The sequence below is a fragment of the Pavona decussata genome, unplaced genomic scaffold (assembly GCF_977016875.1).
Source record: "Pavona decussata unplaced genomic scaffold, jaPavDecu1.1 SCAFFOLD_16, whole genome shotgun sequence".
NCBI classification, from domain to species: Eukaryota; Metazoa; Cnidaria; class Anthozoa; order Scleractinia; family Agariciidae; genus Pavona; species Pavona decussata.
Window position 1 is genome coordinate 4,358,288 of NW_028145439.1, and position 16,713 is coordinate 4,375,000.

Consider the following 16,713-nt stretch of genomic DNA (forward strand, 5'->3'; position numbering starts at 1 on the left):
TTTAATAAATCCGATATATGATTCTGAAGCAATGAATTGGGGTTATTTTACCAACTTATTCAAAACGAAATACACTGGAACTATTGCCAGTGGTGTTTTCCAAAGAACAAATCCAACAAATAATTTTCAAATCGCTGCTGATGGAAATAACTTTTTCAATCTATACTCCGTTGTTTTCCAAAGCAATCAACAAGTTGCAAATGCACAAATTTTGATAAATGGAGTAAAACAAGGTGAAACAACCAACACTGACACATACCACAGAATAGGAAACATAATAAGTGGAAGCAATAAATTTGATTTGCCCAAATCAATGAAATTTGTTAGTATTGATTCTATGTCAATATTGGATAATATTGGAGCAGGAACTGCTGTTAATGGAACTTTTGAATTAAAAGTATTACATTTTAATTATTTAGTCAAATATTTCAAATCAATAAGTACAATTTCAATATTTCATGGAACTCTAAGAAATGAAATTTTTTATTTAGGCTCAAATGCTTTAAGAATACCAGCATATAATTTCATCATTTTAAAAACGATTATTATTTATGCAACAAAAGGAATGAATCATACAAGAATATTTATTCAAACAAAATCACGAAGAAGTATTTATCATCGTTTGGATGTAAAAATTGGAATCAATGTTATTTCATTAAACATGAAATTGGATAGCATAACTGGAATGATGTTTCACAAACAAACAGAACCAGAGACCCCTCAAATCGGTCGAGTTGAAGGATCGTTTGAAATTCATTTGTCAACTTTACTTATCTAAATAAATAATATAATGCCATACATTGAAGATGAAAATGGAAACCATATTCTTGATGAAAATGGAAATAAAATTGAATTTACAGTCACTTATGAAAATTTACCAGATGAATTCAAATACAGAGAACCAATACATCTGAATGATGATGGTCATCTGGATACAGGAAACAGACATTTGGTGATAAAAGATGGAGTTAATTCAAATCATGCAATTTCACTCCAACAATTAATAAACAACAATGAAGACATCATCAAACCATATATTGGAACCAAAATCCAACAATCAATGGTGCATTTGGATAATGATGTCAAAGGGTTGTTGGATTCATCAATAAAGAAAACAGTAATGCCAAAAGTGGATTAAAAAATAGACACAGCAATCACACTCACAAGATGCATCAAAACCATCTGAAGATGACCCAATGGATGCAATAATGGCAGCAGTTGATAAAAGAATAAATACTTGGTTAACTAATTTCAAAGCTGAGTTGGTTCAAGGTGTTGATGAATATTTGAACAATCAAGTTGCAATGAGAATAGGAAGAAAAAGTGGTACAATACCAAAAACAAATTACACAAGGATAAAATTATTGAGTAAAGATGACATTAAAGGAATCAATACATTGCAAGAGATTATTGTGATAAACACATATATCAGGAGAAATGACAGATATCATCATTCCAAATCCGATTTGGTGTCATCATCAATTGATCAATTGGAATTCTTCTTTGATGTGTCATTTGAAAACTATTATTGCTACTTCAACAATCATCCATCTGATTGGACAATGAAGTATTTTGTTGAATATATTAGGATACAATTACCTGACAATAATGATGAATAAAAATATTGTAATCAAATTGTATAATGAAAGAATTGTCAGAATTGCAAGAACACATTCGAACATCGATGATAGATCTTCACCGTAAATTGAGTCTTCCAATATTGCCCAGACAGGAATGCAAGATAAAAAGTATCGTAATATTCACATATTTGCATAAAAAACATTACAACACAGGTTTACCTGATGAAGTTTACAAAGAGTTAATTCATGATGGAATCGGATTAATTGGACCTGGAGATGGATGGTTAACAGCCATTCTCCATCGATTATTTGGTTGGCAACCATATATCAGATCACATGGAATATTACATGATGCTTATGGTCAATTTTACAACAAATATCATCATGACAAAGGATACATGTACACCATTAATGAGAAAAAAACATATCCTGGGATGAAAAAATAACTGGTCTCTATTATTGCATCAAAAATAAGATAACCATATAATATATGCAAAACAATTCAAAACAAAAGAAGAAATTAATACTTGATTTCAATCATATTTCAAATCGATTATCAAAAGAAGAAATTGATGAATTGAAAGCTTATTACATGTCATATCACAAAAAGATGTGGAAGTACAAAAGTGCATACAAAAGATTAAAAAAATGGGAATTCGCAGGGAATATTTCATCCATTATGTTTGCAACTGATGGCATTGCATCATCAATTGCAACCAGTGGAGCTTCATTATTGGCAATATCATCAGTTTCTGTCGTAATTCAAGCTTATATGAAGCATAAAAATATTGAAATAAGGTTGTATCAATGTCAATATGCTTTTCAAACTTACGGACATTTATTAAATGAAATAAAAGAAATAATGAGAAATGGACATTTTGATAGAGATGATTTGACAAACAAGCTTACTCAAAATGATGATTTCATTTTGGATAATTCGCCGATTGTCGATAAATGGGGTGACAAATATGATAAAAAATATCAGATATTCACTTATGTATGATTGATTATGTGCATGATTTCAGGTCCAATAAGACTCATAATTTTATCCCAATAAACATTATACAACTTCATAGTTTTTTTGGATTTTGTCAACTCAATTTGGGAAGAATCAATTTTCATCAATTGCAATATTCTATGCAAAAGATATTTCAAACTGATTATTCTCTTTCTTTTGCCATTGATTTGTGGTAATATTTTGTTTATTTCAACGAATATTTTATGAATTTTGAAATTGGTTGAACAACTGATTTCAACTTTGTTTTTAAAAATAATTTGATCTAATGTATGCGACAAATGGTATTTTCTATTATACACTGTTTTCTTGTATATTTTGAACAAATTGGCATGAAAATTGATGTATTCTGTTTTGAAATCTTCACCAACAACTCGCCCACAATTCACACAAGTCAATTGACCAAATGTTTTGATTTTCACAGCATTGTGGCATATTTGATGTTTTATTGGATGATTCTTTGTGATAGTTGCAAAAGAAGCAATAATCATAGCAATGGAGGGTTTGACAGAGAGATGAATCCACCTGCATGGAATAATCTTTGATGGGGATTGGTATGTGTCTGGCACCCATCATACCATTCTTGCTATTTGTTTTATGGGGCATACACCCAACAAAACATTCGAAAATTGATGAAAAAATAGTCGAAAATTATGAAAAATGAAAATCGAAAACCAGGTTTTTACACAAAGTTTGAGGCACAAGTTTTTTGTCACAAATTTTGTTTATAAACGAAAGTGTCCATAAGCATATGAATCCAAACCATTCGGATGTAAATATCGTTTATCATCAAAACATGACAATGATGTTTTGTTGATGACAAAGCTTCCAAGTTCATGGTTATTACTTCTGATTGTTTTCATTTGATGATGCAATTGTTTCTCATTGAAAAGAACATCTTTGTAATCAGAATGTTGAATTTCTTTTTTGATGACATTCGTTTTGATTCCTTTAGCCGTTTTGCCACCATTATTATTGTCTTTGATGTATGAGTACATTTTGGATCTCAATCCAACAAATTCAGTGATGGGGATTCCAGCAGCTTCATCTTTGAACTTACCAATGACTTTCTTATTTGTGGCATCAAAGAATTGATGATTGGATGGATAATCTGAATTATCAAACATTTCTTTTTTATTCCAAAAATCTTGATACACATCTTCGGCTTCAATTTCGTATGTCAAACTATCAGTATCAGTGAACAGTAATTTGGCTTTATTACCATATTTGTTTTTAACGAAATTGTAATGGAAGTCATACATTAGAGTTTTACTCAAATCAAGGATACACATACCAACATATGCTGGTCGATTGAGAGTCAATGATTCCTTGATTTTGTGGACTGCAACCAAGTTTTCATTAAAGATTTTGCTATTGATGAATGTTGGTTTGGAAGTCAGTTTCGATAATTGTTTTTCATTAGTTACCAATTTGATATCTTCCCGTTTTCTGATATTCTCCATGGTTTTACCAAACACTGAGTTATTCATTAATTTTCATTCTTTGCATTAGTTCTTTGTCGTGTATTGAAATCAATGTATGTCTTCAACCAGGGTGATTGGTCAAATGACAGAACACGGTGAATTTTAGTTAATTTGAGTCCCAATTCACGGTATAATTGTAAGTTTCTATAATGTAATACATATTTGGTTTTGTTTGCTAATGTTGGAATCAATTTGCTGACTTGACCACTTTTGATTCCAAATTTTTCTGCAATTCTTTGACAATAATCTGACAGCATATCTTGTGTCACTTTGATTTGTTCAGCGCCACATGGATAATCATTATGCAGGTCATGTAATTCATGAGGATATTCCAAATCAACTTCCAATAAATATCCAGTTTTATTATTTGCATCAACTGTTTTCCAATTAATATTTTTTATTTGTTGTTTATTCAACCATTTGAAATTTCCAGTTGGAAGATATTGACTCATAGCCCATCCATAAAGATTGTTTGCATCCAAATACATGAGATATTTGCTTTCTTCATTGGGATTCCAATTTTGCATGTATTTGTTGTTGGCTTTACCGTATCTATTGGCAATGTAACTGATTCCTCCACGAAGACCTTTTTCAACAAATTGATACATATCAATATCCGTAATGAGTTCCAAATTGACTTCAGTCATTTTCAACATTGCATCCCAAGATAATCCCGGAGATGTAAAATAATGACATGGATCCAATCTATAATATTCCAAACATGTTTTCCTGAAATTTTCAAATACATCAGCCAGCAATAAAACATCAGATTTGAGATATAAATCATGGTATTCGCCCATGGTTTTCAAATTAAAAGTATTCCATACATGTTGTGCATGACTGTATTCTTCATCAGTAATATGAGTATTATTCATTTTACTGTAAAATTCATCTTTGGTTGGTAATTGAGTATCATTGAATTTATCAAAGATACTCATATAATCGTACGGATAAACTCCTTTTTGTTTCATTAATTGCAGTTGGAAATTCAATTCCTTGGTAATCCAATTTTTCGACAAATGATTTGTCAGTTTTTTTGATTCTTTGTGGATTGTCATTTCGTGGATTCAAATGTCTAATGTGACACCAACGAAAACATTCATTGTCTCTATTTTGTAGATTGATTATTCCTTTTTGATGATGTTGAAGTTCAGTTGGAAGTTGAATGTAAGAACTTCCAGTAAGAGGCTCATATTTGATAATATTAATGTAATGTCCATTGATTGATTTAATTATCCAAGCTGAACCTTCACTAATCCATTTGTGAATATCATTCATAATTTGTTCAACATTAACATCCAAAGATTCTTGAAAATCATTGGCATTAGTTATTGTTTTTGGTTTACTATTAAAATATCCAATTCTGGAGACAGTTTGGTTTCCTTTTTGTTGTTCAAAATAAATTGTCAAAGTTTCAATAAATTTAATTCCTTTCATTTGAGGTAATAATTGTTTCATAAAATGAGCAATAGCTAAAATGAGCAATAGCTAATCTGGTTGAACTCATTTAATTCCAACTTCATAAAATTTTGTATATCCCTTGAATGCTCTTGCAACTTCTGTGATTTGAGTTCTTTGTGTTGGAATCGGAGCAATTTTCTTAGTCCTTGGTGGAACTATTGGCTTATCCATAAATTGCTTTGGAGGTGGAATAATAATGTTTCTTGGTATTAATTGAATCGCAGATGATGTTTTTTTCAATCTTGGTGCAACAATTGGCTTGTCCATAAATTGCCTCGGAGGCTTGATAATATTTGTTTCATAATTTTGCACCATTTGTTTGACTGATTTTCTAGGTTTTGGTATTGGAACTGTTGTCTTTTTACTAGGTTTTTGACTTTCAAGTAATAATTCAATTAACTGTTCTTTCGTTAATTTGGATAGATTAGATTTGTTCATATTATACTTATATGTCATATTATTTTCAGAATGTGCGTTCCAATTTTGTGTCAGATTAGCTGATGAACGAGGACTGACAGCAACGTTCATACCAGATATCAGTGGAACATCTGGCGGGTTCCTTATTTGTTTTGTTTTTGCGGCCATAAGACCTGAATACACTCATTGAGCATACTCAGGAAATATTTACAAAACTGAAAAATACAAAAATCACCAAAATTCCATGTCTGGAAAATGTTCCTGTAATTGTTTCTTATATGGAAAATTACCATTTTTGATTTTATTGATCATTGCATTATATTTTTTATCAATCAACTGTTTTTCATCTTCAGTAAACTCATCATCTGATTTTTTCATTTTGATATCCAATTTGATTGATTCTATGGGCTTATCAGTTGTAATTTCAATCTTTGTTTTATATTTTTTGACTTTATAAGCATGTTTAACATTTTCTGATCTAGTAACTACCTCCAAATTGTCTATACAATTATCTTGTTTATTTGAATTAATGTGATTTATTTGCATTCCATCTGGAATATCTCCATTTAATATTTCATAAACAAGTTTATGAACATAAAAGTGTTTTTTAGGTAATCCAATTTGTGTTAATGTTATCAATCTATAACCACTTGATAGTAAATTTCCAATTGAACATCTTTTGGTTTTTTTTATTATATATTTGGCCAAATTTATTGACTCCATAGTTGGTATAAATATTATGATAATAAAACATATTACATTTTATTTCAACATTTTGCTTTTTGGATATTGTTTTACCACATCTTTCGTTATTGGCATATATCATATTTTCTTGTCTGGTTACGAGTTCCAGATTTTCAATTGAGTTGTCTTGTTTATTATTATTGATATGGTGTATTTGATATCCATCTGGAATTATTTGTTGATTTATTGATTCCCAAAGAAAACGATGTGATTTATAAATTTTAATTTTACAATCATCAGAACGAACAGTTGTTTCCAAATACCCAGTTAAATTTAATCTCCCTTTTCTTGGAACCAATCTCTTGCAATTAATAATGTAACCATCTTTTGAACATCCATAATTTGAATAAATTGGATGACAATAATATGTTTTTTCATTATGAATAATAGTCTTTGCTACTGATTTTTCACCAGCAGAAGAATCCAATACATTTTCTCCAATTTTTATTTTCTCACTCATTTCTTCTATAATAGTATCTATAATTATCTCTTCAAGCCAACGTCAAATTGAGTTTGTGTCCAAATTGACCCCAAAAAATACATCAAACATAGTCAAACAACCCTTGTATTCAACATCATTAATCATTGTAAAGTGGAAAATTAGTCTCATCCATGTCATGGCACATTCTGTAAAACATCTTATTGATAATCTTGTTTTCCGTTCTTGTAAACTCACAATCATTGTCTTCCATTGGTGGAAAATCCATTAATTTGTTTATTATTGGTAACTCATTTTCTGTGTATGGATTGTGAAAGAATTCTTTTCTGGCTTTGTGCATGTGAATCATATTTTCAGAGGCTGTTACCAATGAAAGATTTTCAATGGAATTGTCTTGTCGATTGGAATTAATGTGATTAACTTGCATTCCAGGTGGAATTATTGTTTGATTGACAGCTTCATAGACGAACCGATGTGCTGGGCATGTATTGTATGGCCCCGGAGAAATTATGTAATAACCATTCTCAGACAAATATCCTTTTCTGGGTTCCAATCTTTTTCGGCTAATTATATAACCATCAGCAGATGTTGCATAGTTTTGAAATGTTGGATGAATAAAATATGTTTTATCATTATGATCAAATTGGTTGTTCATATAAATTAGATTAGATAATTTTTATATCCAAATTGGTGTTCAAAAATATTGTATTCATCATTCAAATCAGCGATTGATGAGTTGGTTGGATTTAATCGATGATTGTTTGTGAGTTGGGGTCAGTTGGGTGTCATTTATGAAAAACGAGGATTTAGGTTTTTGAGAAACCGAGGATAAAAATTTAGGTTTTTGAAAAACCGAGGATTTACGTTTTTTGAGTTCATTGTTGAATCAGGTACGAATTCAGTGAAATTTTCAAAAGTGTGCTTATAGCCCCAAACATCTAACTACTCAAGAGGTCTTTCTCTTTATGGGAAAGTGACAGTTATCAAGTCTTTACTTATTCCTAAATTCGTTTATATTTTGTCACTTCTCCCTGTACCCATGGGAATCATCCAAGAGTTAAACCGATTGTTATTTAAATTTCTATGGAAAGGAACTGATAAAGTAACAAGTCTGTCGACGATAAATGAATATGAAAACGGTACGTGGATTAAAAATGATTGACCTTGAAAGTATGATCAAATCTTTACAGCTAGCCTGGTTGAAAAGAATCTTCGGAAAGAATGACGGTGCTTGGAAAAGCTATCTACGCGTTTCATTGCAGTGTTTCGGAGGTCTCTTTTTATTTTACTGTAATTATTACATTAAGGATCATTCTATTCCTTCTTTGTTCTATTCCGAATTACTTCAGTGGTGGTCCGAATTTCGAGATGGTTTTGATTCTGGAAAAGAGTGGCAATTTATGTTGTGGAAAAACAAAGAGATACATCTTTTATGAGAAGTATTTTAAAAACGGTATTATTTATGTTAATGATCTTTTATTCGATACAGATGCTACAAATTCGTTTAAGATTGTTTCAAGCAAAATCAGCAAAACCAATTTTTTAATTTGGCAGGACTTCGTCACTCCGTGCCATCAGATCTAAAAACAGACATCTGTGTTCCTTCTGAAATTTCCCTATGTTTGACGATTGAAAATATAGACTTTGATGTATTACATAAAAAAAATCGAAGGATTACTTTGCATTAATCAAAAGTAGGAAAGCCCGGTTTCCAAAAAGTTCTCAACATCTGAGACAATCTTTTAATTTATCACAAGATCACTTGAAAAAGATCTTTCGGCTGCCTCATGTCGTTTGAACCTTATATAAAGGCATTTCAATTCAAAGTCCTTAATTCGATATTATTTACAAATACAAAGTTATGTAAGATAGGTTACATCTCAGATGATCATTGTTCATTCTGTAAATCAGAACCAGAAACCCTCTACCATGTCCTTTTTTATTGTAGTCATGTGCAACGGTTTTGGAAAGACTTTGAATACTATATCTACTTATTGACAAAAGAATTCTTCCACCTAACTTTGCAAGATGTCATAATCGGAATACTATATGCAAAATGCCCTTTACTGAATTATTTGTTGTTTGTTGCTAAATCATTTATATGGGGTTGCAGGAGAAATCAGACATTACCAAACATAACCGCCTTTAAACAAAGGGCTAAAATTAAATACGAAACAGAAAAGTTTTTATTGGTTAAAACCAATTGCATGGACAAATTTAATAAGAAGTGGGCTCTGTGCCTTGCAACATTCTAAATTGTTTATAAGTGTGTTAATAAAAAACCGGCTCTGCGCTTGGGTTTGGTATTAATGGAATCAAATACGTATTATAGATTTTTTATTTTTTATCATTTTTTCTTTTTTTTTTTTTTTGGAGGGGGGGGGGGGAGAGGGTATTATGTAATAGCATAAGTATGTTATTATTAGTAAGTAATGTAACTATATTGTTAATTTTGTTAGTATTATATTGGTGTAGTACTAGTTAGTTCTGAATGTATGTATATTAATAAGTATTGTAAGTATTGAATGTCTTTAATGAATAAAATTTGTTAAAAAAAAAGTTCATTGTAAATAGCGATGGAATGGTCTTTTTCTCAAAGGGTTATAACACACGATTAGCTAGTACACTTAACATTTTCAAACCGAGAGTATCCACTAATTTAGGTACGATCAAAGATTTGGGAAACTGTGCCCCTTGGACTTAAATGTTTCGCCCACAATAAGTTTAAAAAAAATTGGAAATACCACCTTTTGATCAATCAAACTTGATTTTACTGCTGCTTTACTTGATTTCATTACTGATTTAATCTGAGTTTATGCTGCAATTTACTTGACCGTGGCGATGTCCAACTAGAAAGCTCTTGCTACTTTGGACACCGCACACACATGAATCGTATCTCTTCATGGGTCAATGTTACTCCTTTATTCTTCCTTTCTTCTATTCATAATTTAAATTGTGTGGAAGTGTTCTGTATAGTGTGAATAAAGAATTGAATTGAAATGAAATGGTTAGCCTCTTTTACGAACATCCAACACTATTCAATCTCTGTTACGTACTCTTAATTTGGATCACCAACAATTAAGATAACTACTTTAGAATTTCAACCTCTCCATTGTAATCGTACCTGTTTTACAGAGCTTTCCTTTGAATCGAGTGGCACACAGACAGCGATATCCTGCATTTGTAAAACCGGTTTGACAGGTTCCTTTGTTTTTGCAGGGTAAACTGAAACAGGCATTCTAAGAGGGAAAAATGAACAGTAATTGCAAACCCCTTAATACTATGTTAGTATTTTTTTCTTTAAGAGTAATTTAGTGTACATTAAGTTGTATTGTTCACAAATTAAAGGGGAAAAGAAAAACTAAAAGACTTATGCGCGCAAACTAATGACAAAAAACGCCGTAAAAAATGTTTTTTGTCTTGGTTATTAACGATCTGTTGTAACTCTGGTTGTTTGCCGTTTAATCGGAATATGTATATATCGGTTGGTCAACAGTTGCAGTAAATGGCACGCATCAATACCCCGAATGTGAGTGTTCCGATTTCCATTTCCTACATTTCCCCAGGTACGGATCCAAACCAAATGGCCTGGAACCCGTAGAAGTGGTAAGATGGAACGCACATATTCTGTTTGGGAGTTTGGAGTACGTACTTTTCAAGAAATATCGTATTCGTGAATGTGATTTAAGCGCGATGGCAGAAGATGACAATATACCATTTCCGAGTTGCTTTTGAACCTCATTATGAAAGCGAGGCTAAGTGCAAAGATTTTGTTTAATTAGTTTACATTCATATGCAAACAAAACTAATTTTAATATGAAAAGTTTTGCACTCAGCCTCGCTTTCTTAATGAGGTTTACAGCAACTCGGAAAAGGCCTATTACTTGAACTGCATTCTTTGTAACTCATAACAGAATGATCTTAGGTTTTAAGAGCGACTTTCCACAAATATCGACCAAGTGGTGGCACAAGTCAAAAAATCGATTTTGTTCATATTTTGCTCATAGGTAGTCCCTAGTAAGAAACAAACTGAGCTGTAGTTAGTTTTTCCAAATACCGCTTCCTTTGGCGTAATTATGCGAAAAACGATTTTGTCTCAGTTGAGCTCAAAGTCCGCTTTCGGCGGGATGGAATTTTCCTTAACTTTCGACGGGTCGCGTATCAATCCACAGACTGCTACTAACCTTCAAATGGCATTTATTGCTCTATTAGGTCTTCTTCTTCTGTTTCACGGAAAAACATTTAAAACCTAAGTTACTTTTACGTCCGAAATAGGTTTAGAAAAGCATGCTATAAATGCCAATTTTCAGCAACCACATTTTAGCACTAAAACATTGCCAATTTTACCCACGGGCGATAACTTAGATTTCCCTATAATGACTTTCTATGGCTTCACTGTATACCTATTGATCATAATATAAAAACAAAACTCTGGGTAAATGAAAATAAATGACCCGCTAGGCTTCAGATTTATCAGCATTTTCTTGAGATTTGGCGATCGAAGTGTAAAAAAGATGGCGTGACACACTGTCACGGGTACAAATATTTTTTTCCTTTTAGAAAAAAAAAATGAAGCGACATTTAAAAGGAAGCATTTTTCATTCGCAGTAGAAAAATCTTTGGATCGAAAGTTCGGTAGCGTTACGGACAAATATATATTTCGGCTGCGTTTCATAACTAGAAATTTCAGAGTACCGTTCGCTCTGATGCGGAGTCCAGTTCGTTATTGTGTAATATTATTGTGTTAAAACAAATAATTGGAAAATTTATTTTCCTCTTTCTTTATCACTGCCATGAATAAATTAAACTAGAAATAGGTAAAACGCAGCAGATTTGAACTACATTAACCTGATTAAAAGTTTCGACTCTTATGTTAAACTGCATCGTTTGCGTGAAATATACGTTCGAAGTACTGTTTGTTTCACTCGTCCGTTGATCATGAGCGAGTTTTTTTAGATCTCTGTAAATAAAGAAAGGGAAGAGAAATAGCATATTGGGTCCATCTCCGTTTTTAAAAACATTGTCTATAGAGTTTCCCAATCTTCATACATCTAAAAATGAGAGCTCGTGATTAGTGAATTATAGATGCAAAAACTGCGTGTTTTAGTTATTTATTAAATTTGCAAAAGAAAGCACACGCACACTCAACGACAACAACAACGAAAAAAAAACAAGACAGAATTCTGAACGTTTCTAACGAAAAAAGTAATAACAATAAAGGCCGTAACCAAGATAGTGGTCAATACTCGTGTTATTAGTAATGTTATTTTGCTGCGCTTTTTGATCCTGAAATATTCTTTATGTGAAGATGAACGTAATTAACTAATTAGATTTTTGAACGTCCTCATTGCTTTTTTGGACGTATGAACAAATTGAATTATTATTACACCAGAGAAACAGTGCAACAGTTTGTCAACAGTTTGTCAAGTTTCAAATACTACGAGCATGGAGGTTTGCTGTTCGTTTACGTCGATAGTTGGTGGGCCATGTTCGTTTGGGATCGCAGACAGAACAAGGTCCAGAGAGATAGTACCTCTGCTGTCCTCAGTGTGTCCTGTACAAAGAATACTGACCAGCACAAGTCCTGTTATGGTTTTCAAGATGTAGGGAACGAGGGTCAGCTTATTCTTGCCCATTCGGCCACGTTTTCAACGCCAGGAAACATCAAGACGATGACGATTTGGGCTTATCTTTTGAGAAACATTTATCACAAAAGACACTTATCGGGCCCGGTAAGTTACTGGGACTTTCGAGAAACGGGCCCAGGGCTTATAAGAGGCAGTTTACGGTATTCCTAGATAAATAGGAGAAAAGGTAGACACAGCGGGCGTTTTCCATTTACCAAAAGATTCCGGAAAATTCCGAGAATTTCGGTGGGAAATGTTTATCGGTGAAGAACGTGTTCCATTTAACACATGTTCCATCCATTTCCTTCTCCGTCCGATGTATTCCGCACAAAAAATACAAAATGGCGGCACAATTGTTGTGGTTAAACGAAATTGTTGAGTCGGTCTTTGGAAGAAGAGAGTCGTGAATTCAAAAAATGATGATGACATTCCTATCCTGGCGACGATTGCAACGTATATGAGACGCGATCTTCACCAAAATCAACGACACGCACTCGAAACAGCTGCTGTGAAAGGGTGAATGACAAAAGACCTTGTTTAATTACAGATGCAAAATTTTAGGCTTCAAGGCGGGAAATAATCGGAACACTGAAAGAACCCGAGGGTGAGATGTAATGTTTTCTTCGATAAATACTACTTACCATTGACATACATGGCACAGTTGTGATTAATTAACGTTTGAAAATCTGGAGTTAGGCCGTGACACATCGAGCATTCGTATAATGTACTACTCGAGGATAGGAAAGTCACCGAGGGAGTAGAAGAAGCCGCCATATTTCCTTACCGAAGATATGGTCGTGAACAGCCTGGAACTGGTCAAACCTTGTGAAACTCATAAATGGAACACGCAGTTCCATCGGAAAAGTTTCCAACGGGAAAACGGGACTTCCTTTTTACAAGTTCCATTCTTTCCGGAAATTTTTCAGTGGAGCGAACCAAAAAAAGCATGTTCCATTTACAACCCAACCGGAATTTCTGGAGTATCTTGGTAAATGGAAAACGCCCAGAAATACCAAATGTTTAGGAGCCGTAGCGTGTCCTTATTGCTACTTCGTGACATTGCCGCAATGTTCTGTTTTAGTTATTTTTCGTTTCCCTCCAGAAAGAAGTCGTTTCCTCGTTATCAGGTGTGGATGAGTTAAGGGGGACAATTAACATACCGACCAAATTTGACGACATTAAAAATGCTTTGTTGGACTTCGAATATAATGTGCTCGTTTCTGAGTATTTATTTTGCGTGCGCAAGTATGGAAGCAAACGGACATTAGTTACGAAAACTAGTCGCTTAAAATCGTCTTTATCTCCAATTTCAAATCATCATGGCAGAAGAAGACATCGAAACATAGAAATCTTTATGGTGACACTTCCGGTTCATGGTTGTCACGCAACTGTGTAGCTTGCGAGTTGTTTATTGGAAAAATATAGAAATGTTTATTAATTCGTAAACTGGATTGTTTTGTCAAAGTTCTCTTGATTCAGAGGGTAAGAGTACAGAAATAACCCCAGTGCGGGTTAATGAAGAATTCGATGCTAAATTCTTGTTAAATCGTGCATGAAATGATCATGAAATACTAAAAATGAACTCGTCGTCGACACACTAATATTATGCTTGTATCGAGCACGAATAGATGAAGAAGATGCCCAAATCTTATGTTGGATTGTTAATTAAGGTATCAGCTTAGTTTCCCTACCTTTATGTCTGAAAATAATGCACGTTTTTGAATCTCTTTTGGCTTTCGTAGTTCGCGGTCACCGGCTATGTCACGCCATTGTTTACAATGCGAATGCCAGATTTTCGACAGGGTAGGTGATAAATTCGAAGCCCTGCGAGTCACTTAAAATAATTTACCCAAACCTTTGTTTTGATATTATGATTAATAAGTACACAGTGAAGCCATAGAAAGTCATTTTATGATAATCTAAGTTATCGCCCATGGGTAAAATTGCCGGTATTTAAGTTCGAAAATTTGGTTGTTAAATATTTGCATTTATAGCATGTTGTTCTAGATCAGTTTCGGGCATAAAAGTAACATAAGTTTTGAATGTTTTTCTGTGGAACAGAAGAAGAAGGCCTAGAAAAACAATAGATGTTATTTCAAGATCCGTGACAGACTGTGGATTGATACGCGGCCGGCCAAAGTTAAGGAAAATTCCGTCCGGCGGAAAGCGGATTTTGGCTCAACTGAGTTGAAAATCGTTTTTCGCATGTTTACGCGTAAGGAAGCCGTATTTGAAAAAACTAACTACAGCCTGTTTTGTTTCTTACTAGGGCCTACCTATGAGCAAAATATGAGCGAAATCGATTTTTTGACTTGTGCCACCAAAAGTTGATTTCGGTCGATATTTGTGGGAAGCCGCTCTTAAGTTTTTATTAGTTGATGATTGATGATGAGTAGGTTTTAATCATTTATCAGTTGATAGGTAGTACAGGCTTAGTAATTGTACAGGCTTAGTAAGGGTTGTGACCTATAAGCTCTTACGTGTCTATATCTCTGAAGATCTTTCATGGAACGTACACATAGAGCATATAGTCAAAAAGGCCAACAAGCGTTTGTACGCACTGCGCGCGCTTAAGAAGAGTGGCCTCACTATCAAGCAGCTAGTGCAAGTGTACTGTAACATTGTACGATCTGTACTAGAATATGCCCGCCCTGTGTGGGCAGCTCTGCTAAAGTACTTAGATGACGCTATAGAATCTGTACAAAAAAGGGCCCTACGCATCATTCTACTGAATTGTCACTATGACGAAGCCCTAATTCAATCTGACATCACTGCCCTTTCCCAGAGAAGGGAAGAAGCTTGCATAAATTTTATCAAGCGTGATTGCCTGTCGTCTCCTGCCCTTAAGCCATTAATTCCTCGCGTGTCAATTGACAGGCCGTACTGCCTCCGATCAGGCGAACGTGTTCCTGTGCGCTTTGTCCCCAAGACAAAGCGGTTCGCAGATTTCTGCACCATTAAGTATCAAGACAAGCTGTAATCCTTTTCTTTGTTATGTTTTCTCTGTTATTTGTGCTTTAATCATATTTATATAATTATTTATCTGAATGTCTTTATACCGTAGTGTCTTGTACTATTGTAACTGACCATCCTTGTAATTCAGCCTTTTAGGCTGCGAGAGGGATTCCAATAAACTACTATTATTTATTTATTTATTTATTTATTTATTTATTATTAAGTGTCCCCAATAAGTTGAGGGGTATTCCCCCTCGGCTAGCTACCATTGAAGAGGTAATAGTCTTTGATTGATTGATTGATTGATTGATTGATTGATTGATTGATTGATTGATTGATTGATTGATTGATTAAATGAATCCCATTTTTTCTAGAAATTTTCCGTTTGGGGAGACCAAATTAGACTTACATTTCAACTAAAATTTTTTCATTTTGGCTGTAAATGGTAAACAACCTCTGCATTGTTGTTGTTGTTGTTGTTTTTTTTTTCATTGTTGTTTATACAGAAAACACTACTTTTGAAACTCCATCGCTAACCTTTGCTCCGCGGTATACAAACTTTTGATTTGTTTTCAGTTTGTGTTCGTTTCCTTCAAAAGTTGAATTATTCAGCTCGCATTCATGTTTTCCATGGTCGCTCGCCTCTTTTCTTAAGTTGTAACTGACACAGTTGGGCTCCATGTAGCATGCCATCTCACAGAAATCACCACCCATGACGTCAATGGTACGAATCACGTGGTTTTTCAGGCGTTTACCATCAAATGTGTGCGAGGGCTTGAACTCCAATTGGCGGCAGTCATCTGAGAAAGAACAATATATATAATAATAAACAGAACTTATCTAGCGCTTATCACTCTAAAAGCTAAGCAGGGCGTAACATGTCGATAATTTCGAAAGTCGAAAAACATCCATTGTTGTCGATTGAATTCGATACTAATCAATCGACAAATATCGGAAATCGATAAAATTTGATCACAAGAAATCTTGTGAT

The 16,713-nt window shown here is 33.5% G+C and overlaps 1 protein-coding gene across 1 annotated transcript in view; it reads right to left on the reverse strand.

Moving 5' to 3' along the window:
- Positions 1 to 16,517, reverse strand: part of LOC146487454 (uncharacterized) — a 33,272-nt gene extending 16,755 nt beyond the window's left edge. Inside the window, exons 1-2 of the mRNA XM_085088546.1 lie at positions 16,260 to 16,517; positions 10,265 to 10,379 (exon numbers count right to left, since the gene is read on the reverse strand). Of these exons, the coding sequence (XP_084944672.1) occupies positions 10,265 to 10,379; positions 16,260 to 16,436 (292 nt within the window). The 5' untranslated portion in view covers positions 16,437 to 16,517. The remainder of the gene's footprint in view (positions 1 to 10,264; positions 10,380 to 16,259) is intronic.
- Positions 16,518 to 16,713: the final 196 nt, after the last annotated feature.